This window comes from Neophocaena asiaeorientalis, unplaced genomic scaffold, assembly GCF_003031525.2.
Source record: "Neophocaena asiaeorientalis asiaeorientalis breed wild unplaced genomic scaffold, Neophocaena_asiaeorientalis_V1.1 scaffold144, whole genome shotgun sequence".
Lineage (NCBI taxonomy): Eukaryota > Metazoa > Chordata > Mammalia > Artiodactyla > Phocoenidae > Neophocaena > Neophocaena asiaeorientalis.
This window is the reverse complement of record NW_020175532.1, coordinates 2,834,829-2,854,612: the sequence shown is the minus strand read 5'-3', so window position 1 is coordinate 2,854,612 and position 19,784 is coordinate 2,834,829. Positions and strand designations below refer to the sequence as shown.

Sequence of the window (19,784 nt, the reverse complement as noted above, 5' to 3'; positions counted from 1 at the left end):
CAAGGTCACTTTGGGCTGAGGGAGGATGTGCCGTCAGGACACCAGAGGTTGCACAGGGTCCTGGGCTCAGGACTCCAGGACAGAGCTGCAACAGGCACTTGAGCTGGGCCTGGGAATACTGAAGGCCCTCCTGAAATTCTCTCAGCCTTCGGAGCTCTGGCTGCTCTGATGTGGAGAGGGAACTCTGCATGGGGAGCACTACACATTTCTAAAGCCTCCCCACATTTCTGTTTCTGGGGTTGAGAAGTGCCCCCCTCAACCCCAGAGCTTCTCAGGTGGTCCTCCTTCCAAATCTGGATTCTCCTATGTTGCCACATTGGCACTGGGATAGGGTGGGGCAGGGGAGTGGGTGTGGGTTAGGAGGAGGGCATATGGATGCGATAAGAGGGTCCTTGAGAAGAGGGTCGTGTTCTCCTGAGGAGGTGTCTCCCTTTTCTGATGGAGCCCGTGGTCAGCCTGGCAGGGGGAGCTGGCACTGGGGACGAGGGACTGGAGGGAGCTGGCTGTCAGTGCAGCAGGAATTTTTATTCTAGAGCTGGAAGGGTGAGTGGTGTGTTGGAGGGGGAAGCCCATAACAGATCAGAAATGTGAACGGATGGTTGCCAGACACAGTAGGTGCCTAACGAGTGTGCTTGAGTGAATAAAATAGGAATCAATGATTTCTGCTCAAGAGGTGAAAGTTTATTAAGTTCCAGGCAGTCCCCCCTTCACCCCCTCTTGGCCCAGTGCCATTCTGACCTCTATCCCAGAGGAGATGGAGGGATCCATCCCAGGGGCACGTTAGTCTGGTCCCTGCAGTTTATAGTAGCTCATTGTTTTTTGGATCCAGTACAGAAAGCTCGAGACTCTGGTGTAGACATTTGGAGGTGTCCCATTCTCTTCTCCAAAGGAGACGATGCCCTGGGCCATGCCGTTACACACAAGGGGGCCCCCAGAGGTGCCCTGTGGACAGAGAGAGGAGGAGCTGAGCCGGATCTTCTTCAGGTGTGGTCCTCTGCGCCGCCCCAGGGTGGATGGTTTCTGTTGGGGGCCCTGGCTGATATCAGGGGCTGCTGGTCCTGAGGATTCAGCCTGGCCTTGACAATCTCCCCTTCTCCTCCCCAAGGAAGCCTCTGCCCATATGTGGTGGTGGGACAGTCTCCATGCCCCCAGGGAAACAGGACAGAGACTGGATAGGAGAAAAGGCTGGGGACACAGGGATATGATTAGTTCCCACTGCCCCTGGACCCTCACAGCTTGGCTGTGCCCAGGGCTTTGCATGGATAACGCTGGGGATCTCACCGAAAAAGAACCCTTCCTCTTTCTTGGGTTCCCTACATATCAGGGTAGTGGTGTTGTAATCTTTGTAGTGAGAGATGCATTCCTCATCCCTTTGGACTTCAAGGTCTACCGCCTACAGTTTCTCTGCCATGGGATTGTTCACGCCCAGGTGCCCCCAGCCAGCCACACTGCACACCATCTCTGGCTTCGCCAGCTCCCTCCTCCAGGGCAGCCTGATGGGGCTCACAGCGGCGGTCAGGTAGGCCTTCCTCCTCAGCTGAAGGCAGAGGAAATGCATTCTAACCTACTTTTGGCCCACAGAGGCCTCAGGGACAGTTATGGGGTTGCCTCCCTCACTGCCCTGGGACAACTGAAGGGGTCATACCGGAAGGAGGGACAGGAATGAGGTCATGGGGGATTCAAAACCCAGGTATGAAAGTGTGCAAGAACCAGTGTGGCTACGTGCCCTACCTGCAGTAACATGATAGCATTGACCCACTTATTATGATCATAGCCTGGGTGGGGGATGGCTCTTCTCACTGGGAAGACCTGCTGGGTCCTCTCCTGCTGGTAGATGTTGTGGTCCCTCAGGGTGACGTTGATTGAGCTGCCCCGAGAGCAGAGAGGGAGGTGGAGTTGCAGGAAATACAGGCCAGGAGACGTGAGGAAAGAGCACAGCTTGGGACAGGGTGGGACTGGAGGGGAGAAAGTTCTAGGTATGGGACCTGGGGCTGAGCTTCTCTGTGCTGCCTGCTTCCTGGCAGCCCGGGCTGGGTGCAAGTTCCTGGAGTCCACTTAGGGTGTTCAGTCCTGCACAGAGCTTGACCGTCTCTAAGGAAATCCAGGAATTTCTCACATCTGCACTCTGGACTCCAGGCTGCAACCTCAGCTTCCTTCCATCCCACCTTTGATCAGTCCCTTCTCTTCACGGGCCACTCACATTGACCTGTTCCTCTCTCCCCAAAGCTCACCTGTCCTCTGAAGAGCTCTCCTATGTTACTTGGTGGCCCAGGTCTGCAGCCCCTGAGAAGAGGGTTCCCTGTGAGGGGTCTACAGAGTGGTGGGGGCCCAGGTGTTGCTCCTCACCTTCCCCAGCAGTGAGCTGCTGTCAGCATGAAGTCCTCATGCACAAGGAGACCCCCCACTGATGAAACTTTTCTTTGAACCATGGTACTCAAGAAACGCCATGTAGGGATGAGAGTGAGGCTTGGCCTCATGGCCCCGATGATTTTGCCTGAAAGAAAGATTGCAGTCTGCCCGCTGTGCTCATGGAGCCAAAGCCTGGAGAGGGGAGATGGGAGCAGATCTGCTGGTCTTTGAGGGAATTTGACCAGAGTTCAGAAAGTTCCTGGAGATGGACCAGAGCCAGGATATGTATGAGTGTAGCACCTGAGCAGGGTTTCTCCAGTGCAGGATGGGACTGGACCTCTGACAGTGGGGACAGTCACTTACCTGCCTCCCCACTGGGGGACAGAAGAAGGGCCAGCAGGAGCATCTCTCCAGGAAGGCTGCCCAGATCTGAGTCGCCGCTGCTTCCTTCTGGTCTTTTAACCCTGGGGGTCCCCTCTGGTGTTGTGACCTTTATCAAGTGAGGTTTTTCTGATAGTCTCACAGCTCTGTCTGATCAAGTCCTGGGGTCTGAGTGGAGCATGAACTACCAGTCACCACGGGAGGACCCGTAGCTCTCAGCTCAGCGCCACCACAGCAGCAGAAAACAAGAAAGGCAGCTCCAAGTAGGGGTAGTTGGAGATGTTGTATCAGCCAGTAGCAGGTCCCTGAGCCCTAGCAGCCTGGGTCTCAGGATGATAGATTCAAGAATATCTTAATTTTCGTCGTTCTCTTTAGATCACCAGGGTGATTGTGTATTGAGGCCTCTTTTTGTGTGAGACTGTGGGAAGCATTGGAGATAACATCTCTTGCTTCTGGTGGAGGAGACAAGCTGTCATGATCAGACAAGGATGGTGAGATCCTTGGTATGGGATGGACAGAATGGTGTGAGAGTGATGCTGAAGAGGGCTTATTCCAGTTATAAAGAACTGAGTGGTTTAAGAACAGCAGCGACATTGCTTTTACCCACAGATCTGCGTTTTGGTCAGGGTACAGTGTGGATAGCATCCCTCTGTTCCCCTTGGTGTCAGGGAGGCTTGAATCCTGGAAGCTGAATCATCTGAAGGTCCACTCACACCTACCCAGTGGTTAGTGCTTGCTGTTCACTGGGCCCGTTGGTTTCTCTTCACAAGGTCCCCTCAAGTAGTCTCAGTTCATGGGATTGTTTGGCTCCCTCACAACACAGTGATGGGCTTCCCCAGAATGAGTGTCTGCTAAAAAAAGAATGAGCCAGGCAGAAGCATCTATTCTACCATATTCCACTAACTGAAGCATCAAGAGCCCCCACCAGATTAAAAAGACCCCACCTCCCAGCAGGAGGAGCGTTGCCATCATGTAAGGAGAACGTGTGGGATGGGAGATACACAACGGCAGTCATAGCAAAGCAGAACCTGCCACACTGCTTTAGGGGTCTGGAGAGTTAGTCAGAGCCATTGAAACCACTGATCGGTCTAAGCCTAGGTCAGTGCCTTTGGGTAGGTTGGGGTCTGCTCTGTCCAACCCACGTGCACTGAGAATGGAAGAAGTTTGCCTGTCCCCAGAGTTACTCTTTTTAATGAATTACTGATACCGTGTGAAGTGAGAATGGATGCCAGGGAGCCAAAGCAGAATACCCACACCACTATCCAGAGAATTGCATTCTGATGTCCCTGTACCATTTGCTAAACAAATTATCCTGATCATGTCCCCATAATGGAAAAGGAGAGAGTCATGGAATTGAAAACATTGTTGGTTCTAAATATCTTGATCCCAAGTCTCTTAAAAAGCAACAAAACCTTAAAGAAACAAAGCACACTCTCAGTAGGGATTCTGGCAGGGGAGCCACAGTAAATGAGAGCATGGTGTCCAAGCCAAGCCTGCGCGGGGTGGGAATGTACCCACTCCAGGCCTCTCCCCTGTGTGGACACACTCCCTACGTGGGCTCGGACACCCTGCACTGGGCAGCCTGGATGAGTAATTAGAATACATGTGAGGCAGGGAGTGGATGCCCAAGTCTATTGAAGAGGGTGTTCAAACAGGGACTGGCTATTAGGTGGTATCGGAGCTCAAGGGAGATTTAAAGGCCTTCATGGAGTCGGGGTGGTGGAGGGCGGGGGAGTCTGGCGGGATGTGTCAGAGCAGGATAAATAGGGTGAGGTGGGCATGGGTATGAAGGGGCTGCCTGATGTGGATTGCCAGAGCCTGGGTGGGGGGAGCAGGGGAGGCACTTGGAGAAGATGAATGAGAGCTCTGTTATATAAATCTCTGTGGGGATTAATCAAACAAGTCAACATATTAAGCTAATGAGCCAGGTTTCTCACTGTCTGAGGATTAGATGGTATTGGTGGCATCAATGTTAATTCCCTGGGTTTGATCGTAGGACTGTGGTTATGTAAGAGTGCCCTTGTTTGTAGGGATTACACTCTAAAGTATTTGAGAAGTTGATGGAGCATCATGTCAGTAACTTTACTCGCAAATGGGTCTGGAAGACAAAAGTTTTTGTATTGCAATGGCAACTTTTCTATAAGCTGGAGATTATTTCAAAATTAAAAGGAAATCTGTACTTTTCATATATACAAATAATAACCACTTTGAAGATATAATTGGGAAGAAAATCTGTTATAGTAGCAGCAAAAAAAAGATGAGGGGCTTAGGAAAACCTTAACCAGAATTGTGAAAAACCTATTTGTGCAAAATGTTAAAGAACTTCTGAAAAACACAAAAACAGACTTTAGAAACAGCAAGATATTCTTAGTTCTCACATATGACAGATCTACACCAAAAAGGTACTGATTCTCCCAAAGCTAATATATAAATGTGATTATAAAAATAATATATATGATGTGATTTTTAAAAACCCACCCAATTTTTTCACTTGGGGTTACACAAGGTCTAGATTGTTTCTAAAATTTGTGTGGAAAATAAGCATGAAAGAATCACTAGGGAAATTGTTAAAAAGAAAAAGGAATAGTATGGCAGAGGGTTAGCCTATCAGATCTTAAGAACGTCTATAAAAATTCTTTCCGAAAAACAGTGTGGTGTTGTATCATGAACAGAGAGAGAGACTAGTGAAACACAATGGAAAAATTCAGAAACATTCACAGGTATATATGGAAATGAAGTTTATAATAAAGTAGCAATTGAAATCATAAGGGAAAAGATGGACTTTTAATAAATGATTTAGGAACAACTGGATAGTCATTTGTTAAGAGATTACATTGGAGCAGTATCTTACGGAAACCACCAGAATAAAGTCCAAATAAGTAAGATATTTGTATACTGAAATACACAAAATAAAGCCATATATTGCCTAGAAATAAGCATGGGTAAAGTCCTTTAGAAAGTGAAAGTGGAGAAAGCCTTTCTAGCAATGACTCTAAATTCATACACTTTAAAAGAAAGACTGATAAATAATGATTTGAAAAAATAAATTTTAAAGTTTATATATCAAAGAAGAGTGTAAGAAAATTCAAATTACATGCAGCAAAATTGTAAAGAATTATTGCAACCTTTGTCACAATTAAGGAGCTAATCTAATATTCAAAGATCTCTAAATCCAGAAGAAACAGACCAAAAATCTGATAGAATGGGCAAAAGACCTGAGCGTTCACAGTAAAATAAATGTAAAAAATAATAAAGAGTCTCAACTTCACTCTTATTCAGATAAACAGAAATAAGAAAAGGAAAAAAGAAAATAATTATTCTACTCTATCTCATCTCTCAGATGGCCGAAAGTTCTAAAGTTAAACAGCATATACCATGGGTAAGGCTTTTTTTTTAATTGGTGTTGCAGGATACATCTTTTTTCCCCCCATAAGTTTACTTTCCTCCTATCCATGTCTTTATATTTAAGATGTTTCTCATTAAACAGCACAAGGTTGAGTCTTGCATTTTTATCCAGACTAACAATCTGTGTCCTTTGGAGTATTTAATCTAGTTACATTTAATGCAGCTACTGATAGGGTTGGATTGAAGAATATCGTATTGCTATTTGATTTCTATTAATGTGATTTATTCTTTGTTCTTTTGCCCTACTTTTCCTGCTATATTTTGTTGTATCTCATTTTGTCTTCTTTATTGGCTTTTAGTTATATATCTATATATTATTTTAGCTATTACTCTAGGATTATAGTATGCCTCCTTCACATATTACAGGCAACCTTGAATTCATGCTATACCACTTCATATGTGAACATTTTAATGATATATTTTCATTTGTCTTCCTTCTCACCCTTTGAGTTCTTCTTGTCATACGTTTCACCACTATATGCCGTAAATACTAAAGCATTTTTTGCCTTAAAGTCAATAATCCATGTAAGAAATTGATATAAATCCTTTTCCACTTGGTCACTTTTTAAAAATTAGAGTATACAATATTATATTAGTTTCAGGTGTCCGTATTTTTACAGTTTATACTGACTATAAAGTTATTATAAAATATTGGCTATATTCCCTGTGTTGTACATTACATCCTTGTATCTTATTTATTTTATACCTAGTGGTTTGTACCTCTTAGTCTCCTTCCTCTATCTTCCTTCTCCCATTACCCTCTCCCCTCTGGTAACCACTAGCTTTTTTCTCTGTATCTATGAGTCTGTTTGTGTTTTATTACATTCGTTCATTTGTTTTATATTTTGGATTCCATGTGTAAGTGAAAATGTACAGTATTTATCTTTATCTGATTTATTTCACTAAACATAATACCCTCCAGGTCCATCCATGTTGTTGCAAATGGTAAGTTTCATTGTTTATTTTATGGCTGAGTATATTCTATTGTACATATATATATGCCACATCTTCTCTATGCATTCATCTGTTGATGGACACTGAGATTGATTCCATAGCTTGGCTTCTGTGAACATTGGTATAACTTTTTGAACTAGTTTTTTTGTTTTCTTCAGATATATACGCAGGAGTGGAATTGCTGAATCACATGGTAGTTCTATTTTTAAGTATTTGAGGAACCTCAGTACTGTTTTCTATAGTGGCTATACCAATTTATATTCCCACCAACAGGATACCAGTTTTTTCTTTTCAACACATCCTCGCTAACATTTGTTATTTCTTGTCTTTTTGACAATAACCATTCTGAGAAGTGTGAGGTGATATCTCACTGTGATTTTGATTTGCATTTACCTGATGATTAGTGATGTTGAACATCTTTTCATCTATCTGTTGGCCATTTGCATGTCTTCTTTGGAAAAATGTCTATTCAGATGACTGCCCACTAAAAACATTTATTTTATTGAAGTATAGTTGATTTACAATGTTGTGTTAATTTCTGCTGCACATCAAAGTGATTCAGTTATACACATATATATATTCTTTTCATATTCTTTTCCATTATGATTTGTCACAGGATATTGAGTATAGTTCCCTGCACCCTGCCTATTTTTCAATTGGGTTGTTTTTTTTTTTTGATAATGAGTTGTGTGAGTTCTTTATATATTTTAGATATTAATTGCTTATCAGACATATCACTTGTAAATAGTTTCTTTTATTCAGTAGGTTGCCTTTTGGTTTTGTTGATAGTTTCCTTTGTTGTGCAAAAGCTTTTAAGTTTAATTAGGTCCCATTTGTTTCTTTTTGTTTTTGTTTCCCTTGCCTGAGGAGAAATATCCAAAAAACCCCAATATATTGCCGAGACCTATGCCAAAGAGTGCACTGCCTATGTTTTCTTCTGAGAATTTAATGGTTTAAGGTCTTTAATAAATTTTGAGTTTATTTTTGTATATGGTGTGAGGAAATGTTCTAATTTTACTCTTTCACATGTAGCTGTCCAGTTTTCCTGACACCACTTATTGAAGAGACTTTTCTCCGTTGTATTATCTTGCCTTCTTTGTGGTATATTTATTGACCTTATGTACATGTGTTCATTTCTGGGCTCTATTCTGTTCCATTAATCTTTGTGTCTGTTTTTGTGCCAATTTCATACTGTTTTGATTATGGTAGCTTTATGGTACAGTATGAAGTCAGGGAGGATGATACCTCTAGCTTTGTTCTTTTTCCTCAGCATTTCTTTGGCTATTTGGGGTCTTTTGTTTTTGCATATGAATTTTAGGATCATTTGTTCTAGCTCTGAAAAATGGCACGGGTATTTTTATAGGGATTGCATTAAATCTGTAGGTTGCTTTGGGTCGTATCTCATGTTAATAATATTAATTCTTTCAATCCCTGAACATGTGATATCTTTCCATTTATTTGTTCAACTTCCTTCAATCAATGTTTTATAGTTTTTAGAATATAGATCTTTCACCTTTTTGAATAAATTTATTCATAGGTATTTTATTTATTTTGATGGGTTGTAATTGGGATTTTTTTCTTTCTATTTCTGAGAGTTCATTACTAATATATAAAAAAACAACAGATTTCCATATATTCATCTTGTATCCTGCAACTTTACTGAATTCATTTATTTCTTCTAATATGTTTTTTTTTTTTGGTGGAGTCGTTTGAGTTTTCTATATATAATATCATGTCATCTGCAAATAGTGACAATTTTACTTCTTTTATTCCTATTTGGATGCTTTTATTTCTTTTTCTTGTCTGATTGTTGTGGCTAGGACTTCCAATACTATGTTAAATAGAAATTGTGAGTGTGGGCCTTTTTGTCTTGTTCCTAACCTTAGAGGAAAAGCTTTCAGCTTTTCTCATTGAATATGATGTTAGCTGTGGGTTTGTCGTAAATGGCCTTTATTATGTTGAGACATGTTCACTCTATACCAACTTTGTTGAAAGTTTTTATCATGAATCGATGTTGAATTTTGTCAAATGCTTTATCTGTATCTATTGAGATGATCATATGATTTTTATTCTTTGTTTTGTTAATGTGGTGTAGGGTTGATTGATTTGCAGATAAGGAACCATCCATCTGTCCCTTGAATAAATCCATCTGTCCACTTGATCTTGGTGTATGATCCTTTTAAAGTATTGTTGAAGTTGGTTTGTTAACATTTTATTGAGGATTTTTGCATCTATGTAGGTCAGGGATTTTCTTTTTTTGTATTTCCTTCCTTCCTTCCTTCCTTCCTTCCTTCCTTCCTTCCTTCCTTCTTTCCTTCCTTCCTCCCTCCCTCCCTCCCTCCCTCTCTCCCTTCCTTCTCTCTCTCTCTTTCTTTCTTTCCCTCTCTCTCTCTTTCTTTCTTTCTCTTTCTTTCCCTCTCTTTCTTTCTTTCTTTCTTTCTTTCTTTCTTTCTCTCTCTCTCTTTCTTTTTCTTTCTTTCTTTTTTTCTTCTTTTGTATTTGTCTGGTTTCAGTATCAGAGTAATGTTATCCTCATGGAATATTTGTGAGTGTTTCCTCTTCATTATTTTGGAATAGTTGAGGAGGATAGGTGTTAACTCTTTAAATGTTTGGTAGAATTCCTTTGTCAAGCTCTCTGGTTCTGGACTTTTGTTTACTGGGAGATTTTTGATTTCTGAATCAATTTCAATTCTAGTTATCAGCTGTTCAGATGATCTATTTCTTCCTGATTCAGTCTTGGAAGATTGTATGTCTCTAGGAATTCATCTATTTCTTCTAGGTTGTCCAATTTGTTGGCATATAACTTTTTTGCAGTATTCTCTTATGATTGTTTGTATTTCTGTGGTATCAGTTGTAGCTTCACCTATTTCATTTCTTATTTTACTTATTTGGGTTCTCTCCCTTTTTTTCTTAAAAAAAAGAAAAAAACATGGGCAGTTTTCAGTATGCTACCTTGGTGTGGGGACTGGGAGCAAGTCTGTGCACTCTTCAAGACTGGAGTCTAGGGAGAGCCTTCCAGTAAGCCCAATGATTTTTAAACCAGCTAATGGGTCTCACCTTTTCAGTGTCAGACCCCAGGGCTGGGGTGCCTAATATGAAGCTCAAACGCCCTCTCTTCACAGTGAGGATCCCTGAGTCTGTGACATCCCCTCATTTTATGGGTCATCACTAGGGAAAATGGTCTTGCCTAGATATCATCCCCTCCTCTTCCCAGACTCCCTGTGTGTGTGTATGTGTGCTTTAATAACCTTGGTTGTAGAAGAGCTATTCTGCTAGTCTTCCAGTTATTCTCAGCAAGAGTTGCTCTATATGTAGTTGTAGTTTTGATGTGTTCTTGGGGGCAGGTGAGCTCAGGGTCTTCCTACTTCACCATCTTGAGTCTACATTTTACACTTTTATTTTTTTTTTTTCCCTTCCTGCTTGCAAATGGGGGAATCACCTCCCTTCAGCTTGAAGACTTCTTTTAGTATTTCTTACAGTGCAGGTCTGATGGCAACAAATTCTCTTACCTTTGTTTTTCTGAAAATGTCTTTATTTTGTCTTCATTTTTGAACAATATTTTCACTGGACATAGAATTCTAGGTTGAATTCCAGAAATAGGTTGCCTATTTTTTTCTTTCAATCATTTAAAAATGTTATTTCCCTGCCTTCTGACTTCCATTATTTCTGACAAGAAGCTTGTTGTGATTCTTGTTTCCCCTAAGGTAATGTAAGTTCTTTTCCCCTCTGCCTATGGTCAACTGTTTCTCTTTATCTTTGATTTTCATTAATTTGACTATTACATGCTTAGATGTGATTTTCTTTGTCTTACTTGATTAACACAGGTTCATTAAGCCTCTTGACTCTGAATAAGAAATGTAGTCTAGCAATATGCCTCTGGAAAGTAAGGAAACTTTTGTTGAATTTTTTTCATAGTGAAATGTGTTTGTTGGCCAAAAGGGTATTGTGTGAGATACCAAGACAGGAAATAAACCCTGGAAGTTCTGCAAGTCCACAGTGAGTGCTATTGGCAGAAGTACGGTCATGGGCAGGGAAGGCAGAGCCATCTCTGTTCCAATGCACATTCCCAAGAGAAATTAGCAAGAACTTGCATCCCTTTAGGTCTCTCGCCCCAGAGCTGGCTTGGCAGTTCTCTCTCCAACCACACTGGGACCTGAGTCTTCTTGTGGGTCTGGAGGGCAGGAGGGGTGATGGGAGAGGGTCTTGGTGAGTAGAGGCATTTCGTTAGAAGTCATTGCAGAGATGTTTTACTGCATTTCATTTTTTATTTCCATTACAGAGATCTTGCTTAAGCAAGGCAAGAATTTTTTCCTTGAAGGTGGGGGACAGAGGATAATTCTAAGGACAAGAAGATTTGAAGGAATCAGCATGTTTCAGGTACTTACCTGCCTCCATCCAAGTGTGCCCATGAGCAGACAGACCAGCTCACCAGGAGGGCGTTTTGAATACTTGTCAGAGAATGGCTGCCACGGGGGCCCAGAGGCTTGCTCTCTGGGGAGGTAAGTGTCTGAGCAGAGGCTCATGTCTTGTCCAGGGATGCCAGGAAGTCATCACAAGGGCAGGGGTTAGAAAACATGGAAGGCCTCTTGCTGGCTTGGCCGTCAGGGAGCCTGGCTTAGTCCAGGCTCTGTCCTAACGCTATGGTGCCTCCAGTTGTTCACTACCCCCTCCTGGGACTTTGTCTCCCTCATCTCTCAAAGGAGAATGAGGGTCTGCAACAAAGATTCTTAAACCTGTTTTAAATCATAAAACCATTTCCTCAAAATAAATGTAATACTTGAGCTGAACATGTATGTGGCTGGGCAACTTTTTAAAATGCTGTGTTTTTTTGTTTCTATATTTTCCTTTTTGTCTTTTTCAATCAAGGAGCCAGGTCCTTAATATGTCTTAGGGGTTTTTTCAGCTCTAAATCAGAAGCTGTGTGACATCACTGCTCTTCCTTTGTAAAAGTGCCCAGGTCATTAGGAGATTACGCTGCTGCATGCTTTGTGCACAAAAATGGGAAACGGCATGCTTTTGAGGGTTACGTGATCCCAGGGTATTGACCCCATGGTGCAGAGGAGCATGGTGTGTTTTTGGGGCAGGATGGCACCATCACAGAGCTAGAACTGACGCTCACCTCCCAGGCAGTGCTGCATAGCAGTGCAAGACCTTGGGTAGATGGCTGCTAGGAGTGTCTGGCGAGGTGAGCCCAGCACAGGGAGATCCTTGCTCAGCAAAAAACCACACACTCTACATGTGGCCTCCAAGCCTTTCCTTCCTAAGTCTGAAAAGTCTAGGTCATCTTGGACTGTATGGATGCAGCAGCAACTGTGATGGCCTAAAGAACAGAGACACTTCTCTATTTGTCCAGACCACATGGGCCTCCCTGATTCCAGTTTCATCTGCACAGGCAGGAGCTTGCAGTCATGACAGGGATCATGTTTTGGGTCCATCCAACAGGATGAGCGTGTAGACTCAGATTCTGATTGCCTTCAAACAAATACTTCATATGGGTTTTCCTACCACCTGAATGTGTGCAATGACATTCCTACCTGCTACTTTTAGAGTAAAAGAAATAAGGTTGCCCTTGTTCCTTCTTCTTCCCTCCCTGCTACTTTCTCCCCTAGGGGACAAGGATGCTCCCATGAACAGAGCGGGTTCTTCACATCTAGAAAATAAATGACTCGTTCTAGAGTCACATGTAATAGCACTTCTACAGAGTGTAACCAGCAATAAAAATAAACACAAATGCTTTATCCCTGTGGACTTCCCACAGGGATAAAGAGATCTAGACCCCTCAGGTGGAATCATGTGAAGGTGGGAAGGGAGAGAAAAGATTCAGATGAAAGTCAACACTGTCAGTTCCACCCGCGCTCAGATGATAGAACCTGTGTTACCGAGTCCACATGCGCTCTGCTTGCTGCATGATGGGCCAATAAATCAGAGGCGAGGTATTGAGGCAAGGTATAGGGCTTTATTCGCAAAGCCGGCAGACCGAGAAGACGGCCGACTAAAGTCTCAAAACTAACCATCTTGTCTTGGTTTGGATGCCAATTTCTTTGACAGAAGAGAGATGGGAGAGGAGATGAGGAAGTAAGGTAAAAAGGCCATAAGATTGGCAACTGTCCCCTGGAATGGCCAGCCTTCGGGAGGGGATGTGCTAATTTCTTCCCTTGGGGAGGGGATGTGATAATTTCTTATTTCTTTTTTTTAAAAATAAATTTATTATTTATTTATTTTCATTCATTCGTTCGTTTTTGGCTGCCTTGGGTCTTCGTTGCTGCGCGCAGGCTTTCTCTAGTTGCGGCGAACAGGGGCTACTCTTCGTTGTGGTGCACGGGCTTCTCATTGCAGTGGCTTCTCTTGTTGTGGAGCATGGGCTCTAGGTGCACGGGATTCAGTAGTTGTGGCACGTGGGCTCAGTAGTTGTGGCTTGCAGGCTCTAGAGTGCAGGCTCAGTAGTTGTGGTGCACGGGCTTAGTTGCTCCGTGGCATGTGGGATCTTCCTGGACCAGGGCTCGAACCCATGTCTCCTGCATTGGCAGGCGGATTCTTAACCACTGTGCCGCCAGGGAAGTCCAATTTCTTCTTTCTTGCAGCCATCCAAAGAAGCCAGCCATCTTCTTTCTTGCAAACATCCTGACGGGGTCAGGATGTTTCCCTAAACAAAGGCACTTTCGTTTAACATTCAGGCAGAGAGGCAGGGTTCCCCGAGGCAGGCCATTGTGTATAGACAGTTTCCTTTTAGCGAACAAAAGCAACGGAAAGCAAAGGTTAAAGTAAAAGAAACAGATCCAACATGTAGTCAGATTTGGCTCCTCACTGTTACACCTATCTTATGTCCGCCGTACAACCCCAATGTCTGGCACTTAGTAGGTGCTCAATCAGTGCGTGTGTTGATTGATGAAAAACATTGTGCTTTTCAGTCCTGCTAAAGACAGGAGTCCTTTCTAACTCAAAAGTTCCCAGGTGACCAGCAGGGAATCTCAGCCTAGAGGCCAGCGGTGACTAAAGGGACAGGCTGAAAGGGACTCAGGCTACTGAGTGACCATGTGGCCAGTGGACCCTGAACACATGGCGGGCATTGGGCTGCATGTGGAAATTGAGCTGGCCCTGACCAGGAGAGAGATGGGGCCAAGGGTTCTGGAGAGACATCCCTCATGGGCCCTGCCTGGTGCCAGCACAGGCCTGGTCCCTCTGATACCCCTCTCTGCCAGGGCATGAGCTGGGTTGGCATCTCAGTGGTGATGCCCTGCTGGAACCCTAGGGTGCTCATGGTGTCCTGGGTGGGAAGGATATGAGGAAGGGGTCAGCTCAGATCAGTGTGGTCTGGAGGGGACAGGAGTCGGTGGACTCTGAGAACTCATGGTGGTGAGCAGGGATGGACAAGAGGCAGCCTGGGGACTGGAGGCAGAGCTGGTCCGTGAGCTCCGAGGAGGGCTGGGAGGACACTCAGCCTAGGTGAGAATGAGGAGCTTCTCACGAGACCCACCCCTGCTCTGCGCCGGCCTCCCTGGCTGTGGGAGAGAAACGTCTGCTCAGGAAGGCGCCTCCCCTCCCCAGTGGTGGGGCTCTGTCCTGGAGCTGCAGCCCCAGGCTGTGCCTGCTTGGTGTCCAGGACCCATGGTGTGATCCCCTCCTCTCTGCCATGTAACACAGGGCCAGGAGCCAAGAAGCTCACCCTGAGCCCCAGGACCAGAGAGGTTCATGTTTTCTCCTGATGGTGCTCAGCTTCAGCCCTGGAAGGAGGGCAGGCCCTGAAAGACAGATGTGGGTATGCAGGACCTGGGTAACAGCTTTGCTTGGGGTTTATGGGAAGAGATGGTGGGAGGGAGAAGAGGTAGAAGCAGAAAACTGAAAAATTTTGTCGTTGGCTTTCGAAACATAGAGTGGGTGCCTATGAAGAAAGGTCAATGAGTAAACGAGAAGCCAGCCCTTCCTGCTCAGCTGAGAGACATTTATTCAGCTGCTGATACCCCCAGCCCCCCAGTGTAATTCTGGATCAGCTCCAGGGAAGAAGGTCTTGTTCCGCAGTCAGAGGCTTTTCATGGTTTTCTTTATCCAGGGCAGGAAACTTGAGACTTTGGTGCAGGCCCGTGGAGGTGACCCATTTTTTTGTCCGTAGGAGACAATGCCCTGGGCCACATTGTTACACACCAGAGGGCCCCCGGAGTCCCCCTGAGGACAGAGAAGGGGAAGCACTGAGCCAGGTCTCCTCCTGGTCCTGCCTCCCTGCCGTCCCAAGCCCCCTCTCGGGGGAGGCCACCTTGCATGGCCTCCAGGTAGGAGGTCAGAGGGCAGGGCAGGCCCCCGTGGTCCCCTCGGCTGCCAAGCCCTGACCCTGGACATTGTCACTGCTTCACTTCACCAGGGGGCAGCACCCTCTCCTCCCCCAGGTCTCAGATCCTTTCTCTATCAAGACGCTGTGGGACTGTGGGCTCCAAGCTGCTGTTCAAGGACATGGAAGCAGGTTGGTGGGCTGACACTTATCAGGGAGGATGAGCTCATTAAGCCAGGTGGGTTCCAGTGCTGAGGAGGCACCTGGTTTTAACTACCACACTCAGGAAGCCCAGTTTTCTAACACCTGTGCCTCAGTGTGTTGCAAATCCCCGCTTTGAAGGAGCACCAGGTTTAGATTCCCCACAGGTCTTTTGTAGACTTGCAGGGGCCCTAGGCACTCCCAGCTCTGGCTGTTCCCCCTTCTCTTCCTGGAGAGAAAGGTCCCAGCTTAGAGGGTGGGGCAGTTCCCACACTGCTTGGGTCCCCTGGTCCCAGATCTTCTACAAACACGTGTCTCCCCAGAGCCAGGCAAGGTAGGTGGTCATTCTCACCTTAAAGGAAGCTTTGTTTTCCTTTGGGTCCCCCACACACAGCTGAATGGCATTGTTGTAATAATTGTGTAAGTAGGATTCACACTTTTGATCCTTCTGTATGGTCAGCTTTACCTCCTGCAGTGTGTCTGAGTACGTGCCCATAGCGACCTGCCCCCAGCCAGCTACACTGCACACCCGTCCTGGCTTCACCCGGGCCTTGCCCCTGGGCAGGCTGAGGGGTCTCACGGCTGCAGTCTGCTTGGCCTTTCTCTCCAGCTGATGGGAAGAGGCAAGAGAGTCCAGCTCAGCCCGTGGTCCCCGGGCCTGGACATGGCAATGATGCTGCAGTGTCTTCCCTCTCACCTGAGCCACAGGGACTGGTCAGGCAGCCAGATGGGAGGGAGGAAAGGGATGCGTGGCAGTGGGAGGGGAAATGATCTGTTTCCAGGAGGGCAGGAGAAGCAAGGAGGTTTACCTTTAGTAACATGATGTCATTGGAGTAGTTCTTTTCATTATAGCCTGGGTGGGGGATGGCTCTTCTCACCCGGATGACCTGCTGGGTCCTCTCCCGATCCTTGATGTTGTGGGCCCCCAGGGTGACGTTGACTGAGCTGCACAGACAGCAAAGCAGGAAGTGGAGTCACAGGAGATACAGCCCAGGAGCCGAAGGGCAGGTGACACCAGGGCCAGGCTGCAGCTGAGGGGAAATGCAGGCAACAGGAGGGCCCCAGGGGCTGAACTGTCTGTGCCCTCTGTTTCTTGGCAGCCAAGGTCGGATTCTGGAGCCATTGGTAAGGGCACAGTGGTTCCCAAGTGTCAGCCCCAGGAAAACATGTGAAATTGCATTAGTTTGCCTTCTGATCCCAAGGCATGCCCTATCTCTAGTCTCTCTTACTTCAGCAATGCCTCTGACACTGACGTGCCCCTCCCCGCTGCCCTCTTTCTCACCCTCTCAGGAGCCCTCCCAGCTCATGTGTTCCTAGGAGGCTGGTTGCTTCCAGAGAAAAAGGCAGGGCTCCCTGTCAGGGGTTTTCAGGAGGGTGCGGGCTACTTCCGGCTCCTCACCTTCCCCAGCAGTGAGCGGCTGTCAACACAAAGTCCTCTCGAATCAGGAACCCACCGCACCTTTTTTGATCATCCTGGTCCCAGATCTGAAGAAATGCCATGTAGGGGCGGGAGTGGGGCTTGGCCTCATGGCCCCCGATGATCTTCCCTGAAGGAAAAGACTGTTCTGCTTGTGTGCAACCACTGACTGCACCTGGTAGGCATCGGCTTGATGCTCAGAACTGCTGGGCACTGCTGGTCCAGCCTGGCCTGAGGTTGGCGGTGTGAGGGGCCTCAACATCCTCTTCTAGAAAAGGGAAGAGCAGCAGTCTGGGTCTGTGAAACTGTCTTCCACACATAGTTGGAGGTGAGCATACCTGTCTTAGGTACAGCAAAGTTCTAGAGGCTTCTGAACATTCCTCTCCCGACTATGCTTTGTTTTAATGAGTTTCTAAGGGCCCTGTCATCCCGTGATGTCTAGGATAGCCTAGCTTTCCAGTGCTCAGGGCTTTAGAGTAGGGATCTAGATGTCATCATAGCCTATTTCCCAGGGCCTGACATACGGTAAGTGCCCAATAAGTATTTGTTGGCTACATGAAGGAATGACCACACCCCTGTTCACCCCCCACCAACACACACACAAAATGGGCCTCTGGAAGAGGGTTGTTGGTAGGGCCAATGCTGGTGGGATTCTGGAAAGGAGAGAAGTTCTGGTCTGCCCAACAGTGGCTTCATCCTTGAAAGAGGGGAGCCAGAAATGGCTTAGGAAGAAAAGCAGATTAAAGACCTAATTATACTCCAATAAAGATGTTAAAAAAAAAAAAGAAAAGGAAAGCAGAGGTGGGGAAAGGGACTGAGGAGCCTGGGGACTGAGCAAAGGGAACTCCGAGGTCTGCTGAGCAGTTGCTGAGGGAGCACCTGTCTCATCCTAGACACAGAAGCCAAGCCCACTCTGCCCTCTTCAGGGGAATTGATTATTTTCTCTTTTCCAGTTTTCCGACCCTGTGCCATCATTTCTAGGAAAGTTCGACTTTCCACACAGCAAATGTAGGGCTGGAGGAGGGGATAGTACCCACTGGCTTTTCTGGAGAACAACCTTTGCTCTGTCACTCCTGCTGGAGGCGTATCCAGCATAATACTTGGGGGTATGAGGTGGGACGGGAGCTGGCGTTCAGAATGTTCCCAGTGGATAGAGGGATCAGGGGTGTGCAGAAGGGGCAGGTGATCGGTGCCAACTGGGGTAAGAGGTTGGGCCTCTGAGGGTGGGGATGGTCACTCACCTGCCTTTGCCCTGGGAGACAGTGAAAAGGCCAACAGGAGCAGGTACAGGAGTGGCTGCATCTTCCCAGGAAGGCTGCCCAGGTCGGAGCTGCTGGTGTTTCCTCCTTGCTCTCTTTTTAGCCCCCCCAGGAGAGGAAGGAGGTGCAAGTGGGCTCAGTGACCTCTTGTTCCCCTCTGGTTTCGTGGTACTTCATCCTAGAAGGCTTTCTATGGAAGCTGCCTCGCCCCCACTCCGTCTACCTGACGACGTTCTCTGGGTGGTTGTGTGAGAAACATGTAGTGACCACATGGGTACCCACAGATGATGACTCAGAGAAGACCACTTGTTCCAGCCTAGAGCAGGAACCCGAGAATACAGGGCGGGGACTGTAGGATGTGGTATCGCCCAGTAGAGGTCCTGGAGCCCAGAAACCTGAGTCATCAGTGGTTGAACCACCAAGGCCTCATTTCCATGCTGCTGAGTCCACGGGATGATTTCTTTAGCTGATGTGAGTTTAGGCTCTTCTCTATGCTATGACCAAACATACTGCACATGTGTCTCCTTCCCTTAGAGAGCTGACTGTCTGGTGGAAGAGAAAGAAACATCTGTGACCAGATTGCAACTCGGGAAGGGCTTTGTTGAGGGACGCACGAGACAATAACAGAGCATGGCCACCATGTACTAAATCTAAATAGGCACCCATTCATCACCTTAACTTCCTTTCTAGAGGACTTTTAACATCTTTTATTTTTTTTAATTACAAATGCTCAGAGTGATAGGGTCCATCTCTCTTGTTAATGTTTGGAAATAAACGTTCTGCACTTGACATTTATTGGCCTAAATTCATGAAACACTCTGACCCTAGAAATTGAATCCAGGGATGATTTAAGCCTAGGTCATTCTTACTTTGGAGAGGCTGGGGTCAGTTTCACCCAAACCACATGAACTGAGACAGAGAAAATGCTGGTTCGCCAAAGGAAGTTCAAATTACTAAGTTGCCTATACCATGTGAAGTGGGAAAGCATGCTTGCTGACCAAAGACCAATAATTGTCCTTTTAGTATTCTCTGTGCTGTGTGCAGAAAGCCACACTTCTGATACAGCAGATTATAGGATGACATTGGCTGAACAAACTCTGCTAATGATCTTGCTAAAATGGAAATGAAGGACCATTCTTTCTAAATAGCCCAAGCCCAGTTCTGTTCAAGAACAACAAAGAATCTCTCAGTGATTAGACTCTGGTGATTTAAGGTTCCATCTTTACATTTCTGTACTTTACAATTTTTCTATGAGGAATATTATGCATCAAAAGACATAATTCCAGGGTAAATATCCTCCTTATGAAAACAAATACATTTATTAAGCCTCTACTGTTTTGAACATAGCTTGCCCAGTGGTAGAAATTTTAAAAATAAAATTAGTTTTTTTATTTTAGTGGTAGTATATGTTATTAAGAAAATTTGAGGTACTTCCATGGTGGCGCAGTGATTAAGAATCTGCCTGCCAATGCAGGGGACACGGGTTCAAGCCCTGGTCTGGGAAGATCCCACATGATGCGGAGCAACTAAGCCCGTGCGCCACAACTACTGAGCCTGT

The 19,784-nt window shown here is 45.8% G+C and overlaps 2 protein-coding genes across 4 annotated transcripts; both read right to left on the bottom strand.

Annotated features, from left to right (window-relative positions):
• Window positions 1-780: 780 nt before the first annotated feature.
• LOC112415970 (mast cell protease 3-like) lies at window positions 781-13,103 on the bottom strand. Its single transcript, XM_024769187.1, is given in 8 exon segments — window positions 781-942; window positions 1,282-1,315; window positions 1,317-1,537; window positions 1,732-1,867; window positions 2,347-2,429; window positions 2,431-2,494; window positions 2,713-2,723; window positions 12,969-13,103. Coding segments are annotated over 8 exon segments (846 nt in total).
• Window positions 13,104-15,007: 1,904 nt separating this feature from the next.
• On the bottom strand, window positions 15,008-18,478 carry LOC112415973 (granzyme B-like). 3 transcript variants are annotated; one of them, XM_024769192.1, is made up of 5 exons: window positions 18,209-18,477; window positions 17,010-17,097; window positions 16,360-16,495; window positions 15,903-16,160; window positions 15,008-15,249 (listed from the first exon to the last, which is right to left on the bottom strand). In XM_024769192.1, the coding sequence occupies exons 1-5, from the start codon at window positions 18,267-18,269 to the stop codon at window positions 15,106-15,108; spliced, it is 687 nt and encodes a 228-aa protein (XP_024624960.1). In that variant the 5' UTR covers window positions 18,270-18,477; the 3' UTR covers window positions 15,008-15,105. The 3 variants fall into 3 exon arrangements, with proteins under 3 accessions (XP_024624960.1, XP_024624959.1, XP_024624961.1); XM_024769191.1 differs by having other exon boundaries at window positions 16,950-17,097; window positions 18,209-18,476; XM_024769193.1 differs by lacking the exon at window positions 15,903-16,160 and having other exon boundaries at window positions 16,950-17,097; window positions 18,209-18,478.
• Between the last annotated feature and the right edge of the window lie 1,306 nt (window positions 18,479-19,784).

Bases quoted from the DNA above. Each gene is read 5' to 3' on its own strand.
- LOC112415973 (XM_024769191.1), bottom strand. From the start codon at position 18,269: ATGCAGCCACTCCTGTACCTGCTCCTGTTGGCCTTTTCACTGTCTCCC. The intron at 16,496-16,949 runs GTGAGGAGCCGG...CTGTCTGTGCAG, and splicing joins GCCGCTCACTGCTGGGGAAG to CTCAGTCAACGTCACCCTGG. The intron at 15,250-15,902 runs GTGAGAATGACC...CTCTGTCCTCAG, and splicing joins AAAACAAAGCTTCCTTTAAG to GGGGACTCCGGGGGCCCTCT.